The sequence below is a fragment of the Taudactylus pleione genome, unplaced genomic scaffold (genome assembly GCF_031769625.1).
Source record: "Taudactylus pleione unplaced genomic scaffold, aTauple2 ptg000043l, whole genome shotgun sequence".
NCBI lineage: Eukaryota > Metazoa > Chordata > Amphibia > Anura > Myobatrachidae > Taudactylus > Taudactylus pleione.
In genome coordinates, this window is record NW_028284445.1 from 18,896,301 (window position 1) to 18,919,534 (window position 23,234).

The following is a 23,234-nucleotide window of genomic DNA, read 5'->3' on the forward strand; positions in this document are numbered from 1 at the left end:
TGTACCATGGGCAAGTTTCATGCCCCCAAACCCCAATAGCCTCTGGTTCATCAGAGAGAGCATCTTGCTCTCATCAGTGCTAGTGAAAACAAAACTTAGCTCAGGGGTAGTTTTACTGAGTGTAAACCCAGCAGCTGGAGGGCAGCTTATTGTCCACCCCTGGTGTAGACCTAAATACAAAAAAGGCCAAATTGAGGAATACATGACTGACCTTACCAAGATATGTTTATTTAAAAGATGTGGAAATACCAGTTCAGAAAATAGTGGATAGACAATTAATAAGTCCTGTATAATGTTTCTATAATCTATACAGTAACTATAGGATGTGGGATGACTCTGGCACAAACTTCCGTTACTTGTTATCCAGCCTCAGACACACACATTGCTTGGTGCACTCGGCACAGTGTGTTAGCTTATTGCATCTGTTTGTACGTCTATATACAGTAACTTTATCTGCTGTTTGCCAGTACTTCCGCTTCACACACAGACTGTCTCTTGCTTTGCTGCAATCCATGATGAAGCTTCTCTTTGTTGTCAGAGAATGGATATAGATAGTCCTGATTAATCTGCACTGACATCGTGTCCTCTTGTAGTGTGAGGCGCATAATTCCAGAACAGTGTGATGAACCAGCTATAATGCACTGTACAATGATTGGCTTACCTTTTATCAGGGATATGTTCACATGGTCACCAGTTACCATGTCAACATTCATAATATTGACACTAGAACGGTGACATGGTTCAACATATCGAAGGTACGTTTTCGACATTCTCAATGTCGACACAGTGTCAACAGTTTCGACATGTGAAATGTCGACATTCTCAGAATGCCAACGGTTAAGGGCCGCCTGGCTGGTGAGGGTTAAGCTACAGAGGAGGGTGGGGGGTAGTAGAGCATTCGGTTAGGCATGAGAGGTTGGGGTTACAGACGGGCAACGCCAGGACCCGGAAGATGACGCTGGAGACGTCGCTGCCACCGGGACCAGGTAAGACATCACAGGACCACCAGGGATGGTTTTTTGAAAGACTATCATGACAACTTGTCGGTCACTGTTGACATGAATTTCTACCATGTTGGCAGGATGCATTACGACATAACTGGTGACCAAACATACCACACCCGTTTATCATTATGTTTAGTTATTACAAGAGTCCACCTATCCTCTTTATTTTCCGTTTCTCTCCACCCTTTTTAGAGTACCTTTTATTTATTTATATATATATATATATATATATATATATATATATCTTTTTTTTTTTAGACACTATCCCAATCTACCTTATAACTGCTGTACAGTACTGACCACTATTGCTGTAAATGTAATGATGACTCCAGCATTTCCCTGGTTGCCTTATGCTGTAGTGATGTCACAGGTTTCTAGTGAATTAGTAGGCTGTATTGTCATGTATGTTGGCTCGTTCTACAAAATTGGCGTCTCCATGGTATGTTGGTGATGGATGCAAGTACTGGTCAGGTTTATTGCTTAAGTCAGTCTGTTGTCATTGAAGTATTGAGCCATCTGTCCTTCCTAAATTGTTTAGGTTTGATTTCTGGACACTGACCTAGTAGCATTTTCCAGCTCTTTTTTTGATGAAACAATATACTCTTGGACAGCAAGGATGAATGCAACATTTAATTTAACCGCAATTGCAGCAGCTTCAGGGCCTGATTCAGACCCGCTCGCAAGTGGGTCGATGGTGGCCCAGTGCGCATGCGCACGACGGAGCCGGCTCCGTCGTGTTCATGCGCGAGACCCGGATAGCGATGGGCAAGCCGTCGCTCCGGGTCTCGTACCAAAGGGGGCGTGCTGTCGATGTTGAGAACGCCTACCGTCTGGGGCCGGCCCCACTGACATCACAAGTGCTCTGTTAGAGCCGAAAGCACTCTAGGGCTTGCGGCAACGAGACCCTACCACAAGGGTCTCGTCGCAAGCCCGATGGTCTTGACCATCGTGACCATCTTCCTGGCCGCTCGCTATAGCTGTGGGTGGTCACCCACAGCTATGCGAGCGGCCAGGAGGCCGCTCTAAAAAAGCAGAAGGCCGGCCCTGATTCAGAGCGAGCGCTCTGTTAGAGCGTCCGGCTCTGAATCAGGCCCTCAGTTTGATATTGAAGATATATGCATATTTTCTCTGTAATAATTATAAAGGGTTAATGAAAGTTGATCATCAACGGGAGTACACCCAACCATTTCTAACTATTTGGTAATTGGGCGGCAAAGTGTCACCGTCTTCGGAAGCCTAGAATGCCTGATTCAGAGATGGGCGGTAATGCGATGGCAGCTGCGATTACATACACAACGCAGCAGCGAAAATATAATAATTTTAGCAAAGATCACCTGAGCATAAAGACGCCCACTGCTGCCTTCTTACCTGTGTAAAAATCGGTGGCCATCTTGGCCTTGAGGCAGGTCTGACCTGCCGCAGCCTTGGGTGCGCCTCTGACTCGCAGAGCTGTGTATGAAATAGCAGTGGCTACTTTATGTACGCCCATGTATCGGGGTTTAAACTGATATGCACGCCTGCGGTTTTCTGACCACTCCCCATTATCACCCCACAAACACTGACAACCTGTCAGTCACTTCATGATGGGATCCACTGTGCTCCCGCAATCGCAATGCGACTGCTGCGCACGCGCAGTGTGGCTTATGGGCAATGGCAAATAATCGCTCGATCTGCGTGAAAATTGCTTTAGCGTCCATCTCTATTTCAGGCCCTTAGACCTCGCCCCGTCTCCTCAATTCGTGGAGTACTTCAGGGAGAAGCCATGCTACTGGGACACCATTACCCGGAAATTAGCAGCACAGATAAGCGTAGAAGTATGTTCTTGGATGGTCGGCATGAAATGTTTTCCAATCAAAAGATGGAGGTGTTGTCAGGAAGGAGGGTTGCAGAGCAACGTACAGTGGCTATACTCGATTATTCCAACCCGTATCCCTGCACAGCAAGGGTTAGGTCAGAGTGACACAAATCAACATAATGGGTTATCTTATACTCTATATGGGGAAACTGTATTTTCCTGGCAGAGCTTTTCACTGTAAACCTGCTTAATAGGCACAAAGGTTGCTATAGAAATATTTCTAGATTGTAAGCTCTACCTTCTGCTCACATCTGTGCCTACTTCATCAACTGTATATGTATTTGTTCTAATCTTATCTATTGTATTACTGGCTATCTGACAACGCAGATTGGTGCATAACAAATAACTGATGATGCTGATACTAGGTGGGAAAATTTAGATTCAATTTCTATTTCTTCTTCCTCCAGCTGGGCGACATCTCTTGACCATGGGGTGTAGTGAGGGATAAAGAGCTGGTACTTCATAGGTTAACTTTTTTTTAGGAGATATAGGCTTCTTCCCTCCATTCCCTTTAAGAGTAGGTAAGCACTAGGTTAGCTGGTGTATATTTTTCTTTTTTACAGTTTGGTGTGACACAGATGGACCTGTCCAGGATCTTGAGGTACTCGGAAGTCCCATGTTGGGCCAGGGGATTAGAAAAGGACTCCTTTAGGCTGGAAAGATTGTTCTCTTTGCTAAAGAAGTTGTCGTCTTTATCCGAGCCAAAGATACATAAGCGACAGCTTATGGAGCACTTGGCTGGGTTTTCCGAGTCTAAGGTTTCCTCGGAAGTGGAAGATGATCAGGATGGTTCTAATTTTGAGGGTCCAGTATCCTTCATAGATAAAGGACCAGCTGTTCAGGGAATGTATAACCTGGTCAAATCAGTTCGACAAGTTTGGACCGTAGGATATCGATAACCAAGATTTCCTCTGAGTATTAATGATAACCTAAGATCTGAGTTATTCACTTCATCTTGACAATTGTCAGAATTGATAGTTGAACCATGACTTAATCCAGATAGTAGTTTCAGATCCCAAACAGGTTTTTTTTTAACAATGTGATAGCCTACAGAGAACATTCACTAAGGGGGGACTTAATGTAGCTCATTTATCTAAGGCCATGCCTTTACCGATTCCCGGGTTTCGGCCTATTAATAGAGGGCTCAGGGCCTGATTCAGAGATTGACGCTAATGCGATCGTAGTTGCGATTCCGCACGGAACACAGCTGCGAAAATATGCTAACGGCCTGCCACAGATTTGGCTGCTCTCCCGACACGCAGAGCAATAAGTTACCAAACGACAGACAGAAATGTCTGGCCTTAGATCAAGCAATGATCCCTCTTCTGGATTAGGGAGCTGTTGTCCCAGGACCAGAAAGTCAAAGAGATGTGGGATTTTTATTCCAATCTGTTTTTAGTCCAAAAACCTGATGGGAGTTACAGACCCATTTTTAAGATACATGTATTGCATCTCAAATTAATCCGTGCAGTCTCCTGGTGTGTCTTAGTTGCATCGCATTACTTTTAAGATGCATTTTCAGGTAAAAAAGATGCTAAGCGCAAGCCGAGTCGCATGGAACCGGCATGCCGAGACGGGCTGTTTGGCGTGACTGCAGCAGTCGTGTATGAGGACACACCTGTACATGGGGAAAAAGTGAAAAGATTCACCTGTAACATCAGTGTAATAAGATGGCCACTGCTCCTGTGCTCTGTGGGAAAGATGCATAAATCTCTTTATTTATAATGAGGTCTAGTCGCCTACACATTAAAGACTCCTGTGGTTATTTATGTTGTATTGCTCAGATAATTGCTGACTTACTACCGCCGCATGGGTTATTCTCTGTTCATCTCAGTCTGCATGAAGCTCAGAAATAGGAGCCCTCATCTAGCCAGCAATAAATAATTCTAAGTATTAATGAGTGTGAGAACATCCCAAACTTTGCTTTCACTACTAGATTTGGCTGATGCAATGTATTAATAATGATTTTAAATAAACATAATTTGTTTTCTTTCCTGCTTGTTTTACATGTTTCTCTTCAAACTTAATGACACTTGTGCACCTCCTTTGTGGAAATATAATTTTGCTGTAAAGTTTTAAGTAGTAACCTAAGTTCTGCTCATATTCACTACGAACACCCCGGTTCCAGCAGCACTCACACACACTCCCCCTAACCTGCATTCACTACCAACACCCCCAGCAACTCACAATTACACTCTCCTCCCTATGCATTCACTTCCAACACTCCAGCAGCACCCAGAGATATACCAATCCACCTGCATTCACTGCCAACACCCCAGCAGCACCAAGACACACCCTCTCCCCTACATTCACTGGCAACTCTCAGCAGCACCCAGACACACAGCTCTCCCCAATTAACTACCATCACATCAGCATGCAAACAATACCTGTTGCTGATCAGGATCTTTCGTTCTTGCTATTTGCTGCTCCCACATCAACAGCAGAGTAGGCAGGACCCATGTGTGTGAGGGAAGAACCAACAAAGGAGCCAGGGGCCATGTAATCTACGCTCTCCCCTGCCCCTTTTCTGTACGTTGGTGCTGTTTCCTTTCTGGAGATTCATCCCTAGAGACTGGACTACAGGGTAGGGCCCCTGGGAGAGGTAGGACCGTGGAGTAATGGAAGAAGTCAGTGCCCCCACTTCAGGGCTAGTGCCTGGAGGTGACCGCCTTCTATTGTTTCCTGTATTTCCGCCCCTGCGCTCAACACATTGTACTGAGAAGCTAGATTCCATTCATATGCTAATTCAGAATGATCTCCGCAAATATCTGACAGACGCTTCCATTTTGTTGGGAGACTTTGAATTTCTTTGCATTTTTAACTGTGGACACACATTCGGACTGAGGGCCTGATTTAGAGCTGGACGCTCTTTCAGAGCGCTCGCTCTGAATCGGTGCCCTCCCTCTCTTTTTTTAGAGCGGCCTTCTGGCTGCTGGCATAGCTGTGGGTGACCACTCACAGCTATAGTGAGCGTCCAAAATGATGGACCATCGCGACCATCGGGCTTGCGACGAGACCCGTGTGGTAGGGTCTCGTTGCCGCAAGCCCTGGAGTGCTTTTGGCTCTATCATTTGTGATGTCAGTGGGGCCGGCCCCAGACGTTAGGCGTTCCCATGGGAACGCCTCCGTCTGGGCAGCAACGCCCCCGGCACGCCCACCAAAGGGGGCGTGCTGTCACTCAACATCGACATCACGCCCCCTTTGTAGCGAGACCCATAGCGACGGCTTGCCCGTCGCTATGCGGGTCTCGCGCATGCGCACGACGGAGCCGGCTCCCTCGTGCGCATGCGCACTTGGCCAACATTGACCCGCTTGTGAGCGGGTCTGAATCAGGCCCAGAGTCAGAGGCAGTTGTTTTGCCACAAATAGCGAATTTTACCAAACTGTGTACACTCAGAAGCTACTTTGTGCGGTTTTGCAAATCTCTGAAATGGGTGTATCTCGGAGCAACGTTCGGGCACAAGAGATCTGATTCATGAAGAGTATTGTGGGTGTGTTGCACGTCCAGTGAAGACTCCGGTTTCTGGTGGATCTCTTGCACCCAGCATGGAGTGGTGCAAGTGCAGATACTAATGATATTGTTGCAGCTCTGGACAGAAAAACACTGGGCGGAGCGACTTCCCGCTTCTACGGATTCTCGCATTAGCCCTACGGATACTCTCCGCTGCTTCCCGCAATAACAGCAACTTTTCATCTGACACAGAATCGGCCCCATTATGTTATAATGCAGGTAAAATCCGTGCAGGGTTGGGGATAAGCATGTTTTTGTTTTGTTTTTTGGATCAAATGCCTTTTTTTGTACTATTTATGCACGTCCTTGCCTGTAAATTTGGAAACATTTTGCACGTACTTCTTTTATTCGTTATAGCGGGACTTGACAAATTTTTCTAAAATCTAGGTGCCAGGATGAAAGTGTAGGAGCCAGACCACTGTCCCCCCCCCCAAAAAAAAATTACAGGAGTGAGTGAGGAGCACAGCGCTGTGTGTTATACAACTGTTATACACACTATACTATACAAAATGTTCACAGTAGAATGGATACAGTAAAATGGAGGCTCCCTCACTGCTCTGCACAGCTCCCTGCTCCACCCTCCAGCAGGGCCGTCTCTTCCATTGGGCTTTTTGGGCAGCTGCCCAAGGGCCCGCCAGCCCCCCTGCAGCTGCGGCCAGTTTGTGTTTTTTTTTTTTTTTAATCACAGTGCTCCGATCCACCAGATGCCTACCCCCCCCCGGCACTTCGATTTGCACAAACAGACCTGGAACTTGCTGAGAGAAGTTTGCCTATGTCTGTAGTCAATACCGTCAGCGGCTGTACAGCGGGGGAGTGGCTTGAACACTGCAAGTGCATGGCTGCAGAAGTCACACAGCCACACACTCCGGAGCCCTGCAGTGCCGCCCGCCTAGTCCACCTACCCTGTATAACGCCGCGTCCAATCTGAAGTTCTGCTGCTCTCAGGGCCGGACGGCCCTTGACTGCTGCTGCTCCTGGGTTGCTGCTGGATGGAACTCCGGTCCCTGCTCCCCACCTCTTCTCCGCTCCCTCTGTTCTTCTCCTCCCGATTCCCGACCTCCTCACTTGATTGATGCTGCTCCTGGCTCTCACAGGGTTGCGGGTGGGCAGAACTCCAGTCCCTGCTCTCCCCCTCCTCTCCTCTCGACTGCTGATACGTCCCTGGGAAGGACATTGGTGACAGCAGCTGCAACGGATCAACAGCACTGCAGGAAGCACGGTCAGTAATAGAGAAAGGCCAGGGCATTGTAGAGGCATGTCATGGGTGGCCAGAGGAGGCTGGCTGTGCCTTTCAGACTACATCACACTGGGCAATGGTTTACATCACACTGGGCCAGTTTCCTGTGGAGGCCTAAATTATGTGTGTGTGTGTTTCCTGTGGGGGCCTATGTGTGTGTGTTGCCTGTGGGGGCCTACTGTGTGTGTGTGTGTGTGTGTGTTTCCTGTGGGGGCCTATGTGTGTGTGTGTTGCCTGTGGGGGCCTACTGTGTGTGTGTTGCCTGTGGGGGCCTAGTGTGTGTGTGTGTGTGTGTGTTTCATGTGGGGGCCTATGTGTGTGTGTTTTTCATACCCCCACTTAAAAATTTCCACTTCGACCACTGTGTGTGTGTGTATATATAATATATACCTACCTATACAAGTGCCCAGCCTGTCCCTGAAGGAGAACAGAACACTGCTCAAAACTGATATTAGTAGAGGGACAGTTAGTCAAGATTTAGAAAAGAAAAGGGGTTGGGGGCATGGTTCTGCATAGCATATGGGGGGTGATTCAGAGACGGACGCAGTTACAGTAGCGTCTGCGACTTTTGTCACAGCTGCTACTGCGTATCTATTTTAATGCCGCGGCCAATGGGCAATCTATTGAGACACCCACCAGCAGCAACGTGAATCTGCCGATATGTGAACAATAATGCACTATCAGCGGACCAACGGCCTCGCCAACAGATTTTGCACCTGCCTATAATCAGCGCAACTGCCTCTATAGATCCAGTCACCAACACGTCCCCGTCTGTTAGCCACCCTCCCAGTTACCACTCAGAAAAGCCTACCGAAATTGCATGGATCTCCATGCAATTTCATTGATACGTATGCGCAGTGATCCCTGAATACACACACAGAGGGAAAACAAAGAATGCTTTCGCACGATACTCTTCCTGCGTCCGACCGTCACCCCCATAGTGTGCAGATACAATATAATTGGTGGGAACCCCACATTTTGGTAGATAGAACTAATTTACTTTAATAAAGGTATATATTTTTTTTATATTGAAACTGATTTTGTTGAAAGTACTACTAAATCTAAAGGTTTAATTTTATTGACCATTTCAATTTTTCCCCGTGAATGGATGGGTAGGTGCCCCAGTGCATTGCTTTGCCCAGGGCCCACACTGCTGTTAAGACAGCCCTGCCCTCCAGTAATAACGGACCTCATTTCACATAAAATCATGGTGTTAGAAGGTACAACAAAAACCCCCCCTCGTGGTCACACCATAGATCCTACTACGTAGAGCTTTATGCAGCCGGAGATAGGAGACAGTAGACAGCCGGGACGTATATGAGGATCTGCATAGACTGGGACAGACACAGGGATCAGAGCAGGCCAGGATGGAGAGGAATAGTCAGTGCAGGCCGGGATGGACAAAGGCACAGCAGTCACCGCAGGCGACACTCAGCACATGCACTCCTGTGCATGATATGGACACCGCAATACTATAGGCACGAATCTCTGCCGGAGCTGATGAGGATCTGCTTCCTCCCTCACTGCAAAATCTAGTGGCCAGGCAGCAAAATCTGGTAGCCATGGCAACCTGGCCCCTGGGATTTGTCGAGGCCTGGCGCAGAGAGACGGAATGCACGAAGGAGGGGGCCGTGCAAGTTCTGGCCGAGCACTATAAGGGTGTTCACTCCAATGCGTCCCATGCAGACTACAACAAAGTTGAAATGTCTGCCAGGGGGTGTCATCACTTCGGAGTGCCCAGTCCGTTGTGCAAAATACGCACTTGCACGGCGGTGGACGCATGTGGAGATGTAGACGACTCTGCAAGATAAACAAAATGCTTCATTTTTTGGGGGGAGCATTTTACATCTGCTTTTAATTGCAAAATGGCATTCAACCCTACCTGACCCCATAAACCGTAATGCTTTTATGTATGCATTCACAATTCAATATCTTTTATACATGCGCCTGTGCCATAATACGAAGCTATCCTGGTCAAGTCAAACACATGTGGAAACACATATAAGTCTTAACCACATCTCATTGTGTTAACCATGCATCCATTGAGATGTATTTACATTTTCTACTGTGTTGACATCGGTCAAGAAATGTAGTCGGAACAGTTCTAAATAATATGCAGCAGCGCAAATTACACGCACATAAAGCCGTGAATGTGCACCATCTAATTTTTCACAATTATTTTTATTTTACATGCGCTTCATAATTGCTTATCAAAGTACACCATTCTCTGGTAAGGGGTTAAGTAAGGATATTTCCATGATTCTTCTGGATCCAAGGCCCTATATGGTGCTGGGCCCTGTGACTGTTCTGTGCAGAGGTCGATGGGGGGGGGGTGGTGGGTCATGTACAGTATTTGTTTCTGGTATGAGACATGTAAATGTCCGTGTTTTTACAAGTCATAATACGAGGAAAGCCAGTGACGTGTGTTTTTTATTGTTTGTTCTTGAAGGTGGAGCAGGTGAAGTTATTGGATCGTTTCAGTCCTAACAACAGGTTCTCGTCAGGAACTCTGTACCTCACAGCCACCCACTTAATGTTCATAGATTCACAGAGAGAAATCTGGGTATGTAACTCTGTATAACTCTGCTCTGCTTAGGCGAAATCAATATCCTCCTCTCTTCTGCTGTAGAAAACTGAACCAGCAATAAAGCACCATTGCAGTTTTACTTCACATAGCCCATTTGCTATCCACATTGCATAGCAAAAGTGCCAGCAACATTGCGCAATCCCCATTCCCTCTCTTCAGGCAACCTTGATGCTATAAGTGCCTCCTAAAAACTGATGTGTAGCTTATCTGCACAATGTCATGACGCCCATTCTCACTCTGGGGTAGATTTATCAAACCTTGGACATGGATAAAGTACCCAACAATCAGCTCCTAACAGTCATTTTTTCAAACCGTCTGTATGACGGGAGCTGGTTGGTTTTATACTTTCTCCAAGATTAGATTCATCTCCCCGTCTGAGCATTACCAAATCCTTATATGTTCTGTAATTATTTCCCACCTTGTCTACTGCAACCTGGCAGGTTGGCAGGACCACAGAGACTGCTGCAAATATATAGGCGCTCTTCTGGCTCCTGCCAGCAGACCACACCATACTAGCGCTAGCATGCAGTAGCCAGTGCGGCTGCTATTTCATTTATAACAAACATAAGAAAAAAAATCTATTTAATAAAAAGTAATATAAGATTCACTTGCGTAGAATAAAAAAAATATATCCATCCAAAAATTAGAACATTGATACATGGGATAACCTATTCCTTGCCAATGGAATTATATATTCCTTACTATAAATTCTAAGGCTAAGTAAAGAAGAGAAAAAAGTGGAAAAGAGCGCTGAATACAGCAATAATATTTATTGACAATTTAATAGTATATGAAAATTATTAATATATAAAATCTCCAATATAGATAATTATGTACATATCTAACAATTGCCGGCCAGCAAAATTTAGATCATAATTGAATAATTCAGCACACATATATTATCCACACAAAAAATACAATTGTATAAATGTAGCACATAAAAATTAAATTATATAAAAAATCTCCCTTATGAGGAATACTGAGCAATGGTTGGATTTAAAAGTCTCTCTTGTTATAGAAAATAATATAGCTTTACCAGGATTGACACCAATAAGATTGTATCAAGTATCAACAAAAGTTGCAAAAAACTATGTAGCCCAATAAGGATTCCTTTTCATTCTAAAAACCCTTAAGGCAGAGCTGTAGAATCCTGCAATTCTAATCAGGTGTAGATTCCTTTTGATAACGCTTGTTCTTTGTTTTAATTAGTTCAACTGCTTCACCTGTAATTAGCTCAAGGCAGCTTGTTGATTTTTATATAGTGTTTATAATGCTGCTGCCCTTTAGATTGATAAAAATACCTTATTCTTTATAAAAATGTTCAGTAATCCTGTTATTAAGGTATATTCAGCTACTTAGCTGTAATTATTTCCATGAGAGATATATTCAGCTATTTCGCTGTACTTATTTCCATGAGACACTGTTCCTCACTTCTCCTGTAATTTTGCAGTATTTAACAATTATCCCCCATGGCCATATGTTTAAAGAGGGAGAAAGATTACCAGGGTGATAAGCCCATAAGTGTGAATGGTTCACCTGACGGTCTGCCCGCTGCCAGAGTCTGTGACTGTATCGCTCGTCTCTAGGGACAGCCCTGCACTCGTTCCCTCCGAGCGTGTATTCAGCAGACAGAAGTCCTCTGTTCGACGTCACCTGGTCGTCTGGCGTTGAGCCTGTAATAGCGCTCAGGGCTAAATAGCTCGTCTCCAAAGATTAGCTGTCTGTATGGCACACAGACGGTGAATGTGCATCCGTATTAGCCAGCACTGTTCAAAAAACGCGTTTCTCTGCCTCTAGCTTCAGCGGTTTCATCAGTCAGCATGTCTCCGTTTTGTGCAGGACCCTCCTTTTATTTGTCAGTCAGAATATGCACATGTGTAGCTTCCTTCATTAATCAGGACTTACTCGCATCCCCATAGGTTTTAGCATGTACTTTGAATATGTCAATACATAGCCAGATTTTTCGTAGTCTGTTATAATGAGACTGTGATCTTTAATCCAGTATACAATATGTTATTATATATATAGTACAATTCTTGAGGATTCATTAGAAAAAACTTGATACATTGCAAAAAATAGAAATAAAGTAATAAAATAAAATAAAAATATATCTAAAAATATTTTAAATAATAAATAGTGCAAATAAAAACATATTAATATGTTTTTATTTGCACTGTATTATATTATAAGTATTTATTATTTAAAATATTTGTATATATATTTTTATTTTATTGACTGATTGAGGAAGCCGCTGAAGCTAGAGGCGGAGAAACGCGTTTTTTGAGTGCAGGGCTGTCCCTAGAGATGAGCGATACAGTCACAGACTCTGGCAGCGGGCAGACCGTCAGGTGAACCATTTACACTTATGGGCTTATCACCCTGGTAATACTGGAAATAATAATGGAAATAATTACAGCGAAATAGCTGAATATATCTCTCATGGAAATAATTACAGCTAAGTAGCTGAATATACCTTATTAACAGGATTACTGAACATTTTTATAAAGAATAAGGTATTTTTATCAATCTAAAGGGCAGCAGCATTATAAACACTATATAAAAATCAACAAGCTGCCTTGAGCTAATTACAGGTGAAGCAGTTGAACTAATTAAAACAAAGAACAAGCGTTATCAAAAGGAATCTACACCTGATTAGAATTGCAGGATTCTACAGCTCTGCCTTAAGGGTTTTTAGAATGAAAAGGAATCCTTATTGGGCTACATAGTTTTTTGCAACTTTTGTTGATACTTGATACAATCTTATTGGTGTCAATCCTGGTAAAGCTATATTATTTTCTATAACAAGAGAGACTTTTAAATCCAACCATTGCTCAGTATTCCTCATAAGGGAGATTTTTTTATATAATTTTATTTTTATGTGCTACATTTATACAATTGTATTTTTTTGTGTGGATAATATATGTGTGCTGAATTATTCAATTATGATCTAAATTTTGCTGGCTGGCAATTGTTATATATGTACATAATTATCTATATTGGAGATTTTATATATTAATAATTTTCATATACTATTAAATTGTCACTAAATATTATTGCTGTATTCAGCGCTCTTTTCCTCTTTTTTCTATTCTCTGGTTTATGATAGGAGATGTTTGAGTAGATCTCCAATGTAAAGAGCTGCAGAATCAGTAATATAATCCTTTTTAAATCCATATAGGATTAGCGCCAGGTGTTTTCTACTTTCTTTCTATAAGTAAAGAAGAGTCACAGTATAATGTATGCCCTACCATAATTTATAGGGATATTATAAGTCACAAGGGAGTCAGTGGATAATATATATGCAGTACCATTCATTATATGGATATTAGAGGTCACAATTAAGTTAATAGATAATAATCGCCTTAGCATAAACTACAAGGATATTATAAATCACATGGAGTTCTGCACCATATAAAGAAATTTAGAGGTGTCATGGAATATTTGTAATTTACAGTAGGGGGTGCTTTATTTCTTAAATGGCCACTGATATAAATACTGTATATAATTTACAGAAATGTATACATATTAGCATCACTTGTGTATTCTATAATGGAAACAAAATAGCCCATATATATAAAGAAATGGATAGTTGAAAACCGTAGACATATACACCAGGCAGAGTTTTTGTCGTTCCTCACTTTAAAACGTGTTTTTGTTGATAATAGATTTTACACCATCACATTGCGGCTGTGGAGAAACTTGCCCTCACTACCACTGGCTGCCCGCTGGTGATACAATGCAAGAACTTCCGTGTGGTCCATTTTGTGGTCCCCAGGGAGAGAGATTGTCACGACATCTACAACTCTCTGCTCCAACTTTCAAAGCCAGGTGAGGAGTCTTTAATGAGTAAGTCTATACAGTGAAGCATTTGGCACAAATTTGGATACAGGAATCGGATCTCTTATACAGCAATCTAGTAACCATAAAGTTCTAAAAACATAAATAAAAGAAGCTAATTTCTGCTGCTTAGTGAGGAGGTCATACATGTAGATCTAATCACTGGCAACCATATCCAAAGGCACTGTGAGGAGCACTGCTAAACCATTTATTTGGGAGGAGAATGGCCAGACGTTTTTCAAAATATATTTGAGTACATCCTTATCTGACAAGCCTGAAGTCCCAAGCATTATAAATGAGTAATTCCATGCCTCTACTTTGAAAGCCATATATCATCAATAGTCTGAAAAATATTATCGAGTCAAATATAAAATACAAGAGTATTGTGTAAGGTAATACGCTACATTTTGAATAAAGTTGTTTTACATGCAAGGTCACAACTTCCTGCGGATGCTGTGGCCAAAGAGGGGATGAGCGCCGATAAATTCCCATGAATAAATAACCTCCTTCTCACAGTATGAACCAGCAAAGCAATTGTATCAAAGCTGGGGTGACTCCAGGACTCTACTTCACTACCAGCCAATCACAAGTGTTTTCCCACTTTGACCAAGTTTGATTGGCTGGCAGTGAATGGGTTCTCCCATCCGTCTTATAAACAATTGACTCTCCCCCCTAGAGTGGGTGTGATTTTTTATATATAATATATTATATAAACTAACGTAACCTATATTTTGGAAATGGTGTATATGTATTATTAGTTACACTGCTGTAGAGGCACCAGCCCAACCAACCTGGAAACAAACGAGGGGGAAGAAAAGGAAAGGGGGGTTATAGGAATGGGAAGAGAAAGTTGGTGTCTCTCTCTATTGCATGGAAAATCAGAGACAAACTGTCATAACCTATATGAGTAATTGGCTAGAACCAAACAAACAACACTAATATTGTGTGAGGAAGATAGAAAGGGTTGAAAGGAAGCAAGAAATCATAGGCTTTGCTAGAGTAATATACTGGTGCACGCCAATTAACAGATGGTGTCAAGTGCTTTACAAAGGGGAGCATACCAAAGTGAGAGTCGCATGACCTATGACAGTTGGCCTACCAAACACCAGGTAGATGATTTGAAAATCATACTAATATTGAGAGAGATTTTATGTAAGGTTCCCGTTCTTTATACAAGCGCTCAGCTACCTTCTCAATATCTAGGACAGTAAATTAACTGTTGATACACAGCGCGTGGAAATTGGAACTGTTCAGTATTCTTTTATAAGACAATCCCCACTGTCTCCGAGCTGCTGCAAAATTCAAGTGCACGGCAAGGGATGTAAAGTAAGGCGCAGTGCTGCATCTCTTCTATACTGCAATGGGAATACGTTCTGACCAGCTCCTTCCATCTGCCTACAGATGTCGCCAAACCTATGTATCATGGTGGAAATCTAGGTGCATGGGTACAAATTCTGGGGCACAGTGAATCCATAACTGCATTTGCTTTTCGTTAAAGACCTGCAGTGACTGTACTAACTAGGGCAAGTATGTCAGACAAACATGGTTGATTGACGCTCAGAATGAAAGTATGTGTCTGCCTAGCTGTGCGAAGGACTAGAATAATGTCCGACTGATCACATTTATATTTCTCCCTGCAAGTGAGATACGATGATCTCTACGCGTTTTCCTACAACCCTAAACAAAAGGAGGCAGAGCGAGTCCTTGGCTGGCATTGCATCGGCATGAAGGAAGAGTATCAGCGAATGGGGGTCCCTAATTCTCACTGGCAGCTCTCCGATGTGAACAGAGATTACAAGGTGTGTCCCTCATATTGGTGATGCCACCCTTCTGCAAATCAGTTCAAAATCCATAAAATTATTTGCAATTTGTGTGTTATAGAAAAGAGCTACTAGTAACATGCACATTCACAAGTATACGTTTCAGAAGCATAAGATTTTGAGTCTGGTGGAGGTTTTTTTTTTTCCTATTCCAGATAATAAGGTCATTGCAGCCTTTGTGCCAGCAGAGGATAAAAAGGTTGAATCTAGTGTCAATAATATTAACTCCAGTTATCACATGGAAACATTTTTATACATCTTTCTGGATTTTTCATCTCATTTCTTAGTGGATGAGTTCATATTTGTAAGTTAAGTAGCCCTTAAATTCACTTATAATCTCACATTGCCTTTTAAAAAGGGAAGTCATTTTCATTTGTACTTTTACATTTATTTACTTTACACAAATGACTCCTGATGATTAGAAGAACATGCATTTCCAGATACGCCTCTGGTTAAGTTGTTCTCCCCTTAATACATGTATTTGTGAGTGTGGCAGCATGCTATACATATAACCCATGTACTTTTAGTTCTGTTTATATGCTATGTAAATATTACACTTGCAATATGAATGCAGCCTGCCATAGGTTTATGGTGACTTGCAATATCTTTAATATGGTTCTGTTTTAGTTATTTAAGCCCAGATGTCTTAACTAGTGATATTCTCTTTATCACTCATTACTAATCTTTAAATGGTGCTTCAACCAATCAGCTCCTTACTTTCATTCGTTTGAAAAATGACACTTAGGAGTTGATTGGTTGGAGCACAAATTAAGATTAGTAATGAGTGATAAAATCTGGGCCATAGAGGGATATCCTTGGAGATACAGTGGATACGTTTCCCAAAGCAACCAATCGGCTGCAAACACATTCTTTAAAATGACGGTTAGAAGCTGATTGGTTGCTTTGGACAACCACTCCTCCACATTATCTTTCTCCCAACAGCTAAAAGAAGCTACCTGTGTCATCTCTATAACAATGGAGTAGCAAACCATTGAATATGTACAGCTGATACATACATGTTCCTGTATGCCTGTGCAATAAAGGCATTCTAGCCCAACAAGGATAGTCATTAAAGGAGATGCTGCAAACAAAGTGATGTACTCAGTCGGGCGTACCATGGCTGTGCAAGCACTTTGCAGGAAATAAGATATATTTTATTGTACTATATTCTGTATTTTAGGTATGTGAGACTTATCCAAGAGAGCTGTATGTACCATTTACAGCCAGCAAGCCAATCATTGTTGGAAGCTCAAAGTTCAGAAGTAAAGGAAGGTTCCCAGTGCTGTCCTATTATCACAAGGAGACACAGGTACTTAGTTATTCTACTATTATACAGGTGCATTGTATTCCGGCAGCGCAGTATAAGCCTGGAGTGTACAGCTGTAAGATCAGAGTATGTGCTGTAACCGCATCCAATAATGAGATCCCTACTTCTCCCTCACAACGTGTTGTGCCTATATATACTCCCGTGTAACTATATATACTCTTCTAATTCACGTACTCACAGAGCTTGCCGAATCCGAGCCACATCATTGTCCTGCTATTGTTAAACATTACAATACAGCACGTTGATTACTTTCTGTGCAAACCATCCAGCTGTAATTACTACAACGTCGTGTTTCCTGAACACGTCACTTGTCTGGGGCCCACGTTTTGTTGCCGCATAGTCTGAATTTGAAGTAGATTCATAGAAACATAGAATTTGATGGCAGATAAGAACCACTTGACCCATCTAGTCTGCCCCATTTTTAAACCTATTGTTACCTCAACCCTTATTGATCCTTACTTCTTCTGAAGGATATCCTAATGTCTATCCCATGCATGTTTAAATTGCTCTACTGTCTTAGCCTCTACCACCTCTGATGATAGGCTATTTCACTTGTCCACTACACTTTCTGTGAAGTAATTTTTCCTCACATTTCCCCTGAACCTACCACCCTCCAGTTTCAGAACATGTCCTCTTGTTCTAATACTTCTCTTTCTTTGAAGAATGTCTCCTTCCTTTACCTTGTTAAAACCCTTTATATATTTGAATGTTTCTATCATGTCCCCCTTTCCCTTCTCTGCTCCAAACTATACATAGTAAGATCTTTTAGTCTTTCCTGGTAGGTTTTGTGGTGTAGACCTTGCACCATTTTAGTTGCCCTTCTTTGTACAGTCTCTATTGTATTAATATCCTTCTGGAGATATGGCCTCCAGAACTGAACACAGTATTTGAGATGAGAACGTACCAATGACCTATACAGTGGTATTATCACTTCTTTCTTTCTGCTACTGATTCCTCTCCCTATGCAACCAAGCATCTAACTTGCCTTCCTCATTGCTTTGTTACACTGTTTGCTTGCCTTTAAGTCACCTGAAATAGTGACTCCTAGATCCCTTTCCTCTTCAGTAGTTTCCAGTATAGTGCCATTAATACTATATTTAGCCTTTGGATTTTTGAGACCCAAGTGCATGATCTTGCATTTTTTGGCATTAAACCGTAGTTGCCACATTCTTGACCATTCCTCTAGTCTACCTAGATCATCAATCATTTGTTATAGCCCTCCTGGTGTGTCTACCCTGTTGTATACCTTTGTGTCATCTGCAAAAAGGCATAGTTTCCCTTCAATACTATTTGCAATGTCACAAATAAAGATATTAAAAAGCACTGGTCCAAGTACAGATCCCTGAGGTACTCCACTGGTAACAGTTCCCTCTTGAGACTGCACTCCATTTACTACAACTCTGTTTCCTATCCTGCAGCCATGATCTTATCCATTCAACTATCTTTGTATCCAATCCCATGCTTTCCAGTTTATTTAACAGTCTGCGATGTGGAACAGTGTCAAAAGTCTTACTAAGATTAGATAAGCTATATCTATGGCCCCCCCTTTATCTATTTCCTTAGTCACCCAGTCAAAAAAGTCAATAAGATTTGTATGACATGATCCCCCCCCAGTAAATCCTTGCTGTTTGGGGTCCTGCAAATTGCTGGATAATCTATGACTCTTTCTTTTAAGAGTGTTTCCATCAATTTCCCTACTACTGATGTAAGGCTCACTGGTCGGTAGTTGCTTGCCTCTTCCATGCTTCCACTTTTGTGCAGTGGGACAATGTTTGCTTTTTTCCAGTCCCCTGGAATTACTCCAGTAGCTAGTGACTGGTTGAATAATTCTGTTAATGGTGTTACCAGCACCCTTTTTAAGCTCATGTAGTATCCTTGGATGTAGATCTGGCCCCATTGATTTATCTACTTTCAGTTTTGAGAGTTCTGTTAGGATCTTCTCCTCTGTAAATGTGCTTGTTCCTACCTCATGTTTCTGATCACGCCTGCAACATAACTGTGGCCCCTTTCCCTCTCTCTCAGTAGTGAATACTGAACAAAAATAATTATTAAGATGATCAGCTATTACATTGTCTCCCTCAACAAGACTCCCTCTTTCTGTCTTTAGTCTTTGTATTCCACCTTTTGTTTTTCTCCTTTCGCTTATATATTTAAAAAAAGTTTTGCCCCCTTTACTCACTGACTGTGCCATTTTCTCCTCAGCTTTTGCCTTTGCACATCTGATTACTTTCTTAGCCTCCTTCTGTTTTACAAGATACACCTCTTTGTCTTCATTACTTTGCGTCTGCTTGTATTTCCTAAAGGCCATCTTTTTTGCATTCACAATACTTGCTACCTCTTTTATAAACCACACTGGCTTCCTTTTCCTTGTGGATTTGATACAAAGGTCTGTTGCCTTTAATATAGCACTTTTTAAATTTTCCCACCTCTCCTGCACTCCTTTCAAGTTTCTCCACATCTTCCCATCCCTGCAAACTCAGCCTAAAATCTAACACCTTTGTTTTTGTATGTGCTGAGTCAGTATCTGTCTTTATTCTGAACCATACTGCTTGATGATCACTGGATCCCAGGTTTTCACCCACTTTTACATCAGATATTCTGTCTCCATTTATAAGTATTAAGTCTAATATTGCGTCTTTCCGAGTCGGCTCCCTCACCAATTACTGGAGGGAGGCTCCCTGCAATGAATTCAGGATGTCCCTACTTCTAGTGGAACTTGCCATAGACACCTCCCAGTTTATATCAGGTAGATTAATATCTCCCATGATTATAACCTCTCCTTTTAATGCCATTTTAGTGATGTCCTGCAAAAGTTTATTGTCCAGTTCCTCTTCCTGACCTGGTGGTCTGTAGATCACACTAATACGAACAATCACTTTCTCCCCTGTTTCTATACTCACCCAAAGGGACTCAGTTTTTTCTTGAATACTATGTATTAACGTAGTATTTATGCTTTCCTTGACATACTGTACACTGCTACTCCTCCTCCAATTCTTCCCATTCTGTCCTTCCTAAATAAAGTATATCCCTGTATAGCTATGTCCCAGTCATGATTTTCATTGCACCATGACTCCGCAATAGCCACAATATCCAGATCATCCCTTGTCATTATTGCAATTAGTTCGGGGATTTTATTTCCTAAGCTCCTAGCATTTGCACACATTGCTCTTATAGTTTTATTTGTTTGCTTATTTCTCCTGTTCCTAGGTATGTTCATCTCTCTGCCTATGTTGGATATATTTGGCGCACATCCACAAAGTACTGAGTGCTATCAAAATAAATATTCCAAAATATTTCCACAAATTGCTGGAAATAGAAAACAAAAAATATAACATTTAAAAGGAAAAAGTTTCAAGCTCAAATTTAGGTGTTACATTTCTTCAAAGGTGTCGCTGCTGAGGTAATTTTCCCCCATCCCTGGACTCCAACATCTTTCAGTGGTGCAGGGGTTAATCATAGTAGTCAAGAGCCAAAGGTTCTATTATTGGGCACACTTGAATTAAATAAGTGATCAATCCTTTTAAAATAAAACGTTTAATTTGCATAAATAAAATTGGAGTATATTAAAACACAATGTGATGTGTTTGTTATTCCTACTTTTAAGCTATGTGACTGTTAAAATATGGGTTAGTCTGACCTATTACATGCCTTTATCTCTACTCCAACCGTCTGGGTGTAATAAAGTATAAATAGAGACAGGTGTTGCGCTAACTTAACCATACATATATAAACGGGTGTAGTATGTAATACCGCCGGCCGCATGGTTTAAATACCGACAGCGGAAGCCCGGCAGGGATGAAGATTCCAATCGCTAATAAGGCAAGTATAACTAACCCTATTTTCCCCCCTAACCCTCCCTTAGGGGTGCCTAACCCTAACCGCCCCCCCAAGTGCCTTACCCTAACCACCCTGTCCCCGCAGCCTAAACCTAAGTGTCCCGGAGGGGTGCCTAACCTTAATCTCCCCCCGGGAGTGCCTAACCCTAACCCCCCCTTTCCCTAGCCTAAACCTAACCCTCCCAGGGGGGTGCCTAACCCTAAGTTCCCCCGGGAGCCCTGAAGCCTAAGAGGCTGTCCGCGCCCGGCTTACCTTCGTTTGGTATGCCGGGCGTCGGGCTCCCAGCGTAGGTCTAATGACAGGCGTCGGGTTTTTGACGCCTGTCATTAGTACCTTGCTGGGATTTGACAGTCGGGCAGCCGTCGGTCTGCATTTAGACCATCGGCTTCCTGACTACATCCCATATAAACATGTTAATGCTGGGTATGGCAGAATAAAAATGATCAAGACGCCAAAAACAGTTTTATAAATAAACAAAACATCAGTTACCCGATACATTTATTTACTATTAGTCACAGTATTATCACGGTATGACACATTGTTGCGGAGTGCTGTGTTTATATATTTTTATTGTGTTTTAGTTTATTTAATATAAAGCATTTATAAAACTGTTTTTGGCGTCTTGATCATTTTTGTTCCGCCATACAAAGCATTATCATGTTTATATACATATGGTTAAATTAGCGCAACACCTGTCTTTTTTTTTTTTATTGTTTGGTAACAGGCTCACTGGTGTTTTGCAGCTGTCATTGAGATATATAAATTAGCGCCCTTCTTATTTGAGTGTTTTTGACCTGTAATAAAGAATAGCAGAATGTTTGGAACCTATTTGTTTCACATTCTATATGGTCGTTCTCTTGGATTCTGAGGTTAAGAATAAATGATTACTATGTCAGTGGAATGTAAATATCTATTACAGTTACAGATGATTATTATAAACCTCTAGAGTCCAAGTCCAAAAGAGCTATATTACCATTAATACAGATTCCTGTAATACAATTGTAACTCTTCACACTGCTATATCCTTAACCACAGCCTAACAATACAGCCGGTAACATTTATCCTATCGGTGAGCTGTTCAAGATTTATTGGTTAAGTTACATTAAGCAGTGACAGACATTATGGTTATGCTTATCAAATTGGCTCAATAAATGAATATATTGTAAATAGGTTCCTAGTCACAATTATGCTGAATGACACCCAATGATCTGGAATATATAATTAGTCATGAGACGGGAATATTGTTGCTATGACTCTTTATATTATTACACCATCGTTCTCTCTGCAATTACAAGAAGTATAATTTTTACCCTCATTTTTATTCCAACATGAGATATCACAAAATATTGCTTAATATCAGAGGTGTTTGCACTTTGTGTCACTTTATTCCACATTCTTTTATTTAATGTACTATGACAAACGGTAGTTACAGCAGTGTGCATTTCCACATATTATAAGTGTTTTGTTTCTCGAAATATGTCCTTTCCCTTATTGGACACAGTATAATATCATTTGTTAAGACTGATTCTGTGTTAATTACATGTATACTGACATGTAAGATATATTGTTCGGCCGTGTGAAAGATTGCACACTATGTATGCACTATATCGTTTGTGCTGGGGTTCAAAGGAAATCTGGACAATCACATCATTTGCACAGCGCCTAGTGCAGTGGTTCCCAAACTGTGCACCGTGGCACCCTGGGGTGCCACGGGACAATTGCAGTGGTGCCTCAGATTGGTGGTCCAGCACCAAATCAAATTGTCAACGTAATGTAAATATGTGCACAAACAGAAGCACAAACCTTTCCACCACTATATAACCAAACCTAAGGATGACCGGTAAGCATAATTTACTTCACTACATTTTTTTCTGAATTTCTCGATAACTTAGGGGTGCCGTGAAAATAATGCTGATGCACTAGGGCGCCGTGATTCAAAAAAGTTTGGGAGCCACTGGCCTAGTGTGTGCCCAGCGTAAGGCTGTGGTTAAGGACAGCTGTGTGAAGAGTTACAATTGTATCAACACATTTCGTGTATTCATTATAAACAGCTCCTAGCAGCTAACTTGTATCAATGCTACTGCTGATACAGGAATCTGTATTAATGGTAATATAGCTCTTTTGAACCTGGACCCTAGAGGTTTATAATAATAATCATTTATAATTGTAATAAATATTTACTTTCCACTGAAATAGTGATAATTCATTCTTAACCTCAG

The 23,234-nt window shown here is 42.0% G+C and overlaps 1 protein-coding gene across 1 annotated transcript in view; it reads left to right on the forward strand.

Moving 5' to 3' along the window:
* MTMR6 (myotubularin related protein 6) overlaps positions 1-23,234 on the forward strand; it is a 66,230-nt gene that overhangs the window by 10,410 nt on the left and 32,586 nt on the right. Inside the window, exons 2-5 of the mRNA XM_088460289.1 lie at positions 10,057-10,170; positions 13,860-14,022; positions 15,673-15,830; positions 17,032-17,160. Coding sequence (XP_088316415.1) covers positions 10,057-10,170; positions 13,860-14,022; positions 15,673-15,830; positions 17,032-17,160 — 564 coding nt within the window. The remainder of the gene's footprint in view (positions 1-10,056; positions 10,171-13,859; positions 14,023-15,672; positions 15,831-17,031; positions 17,161-23,234) is intronic.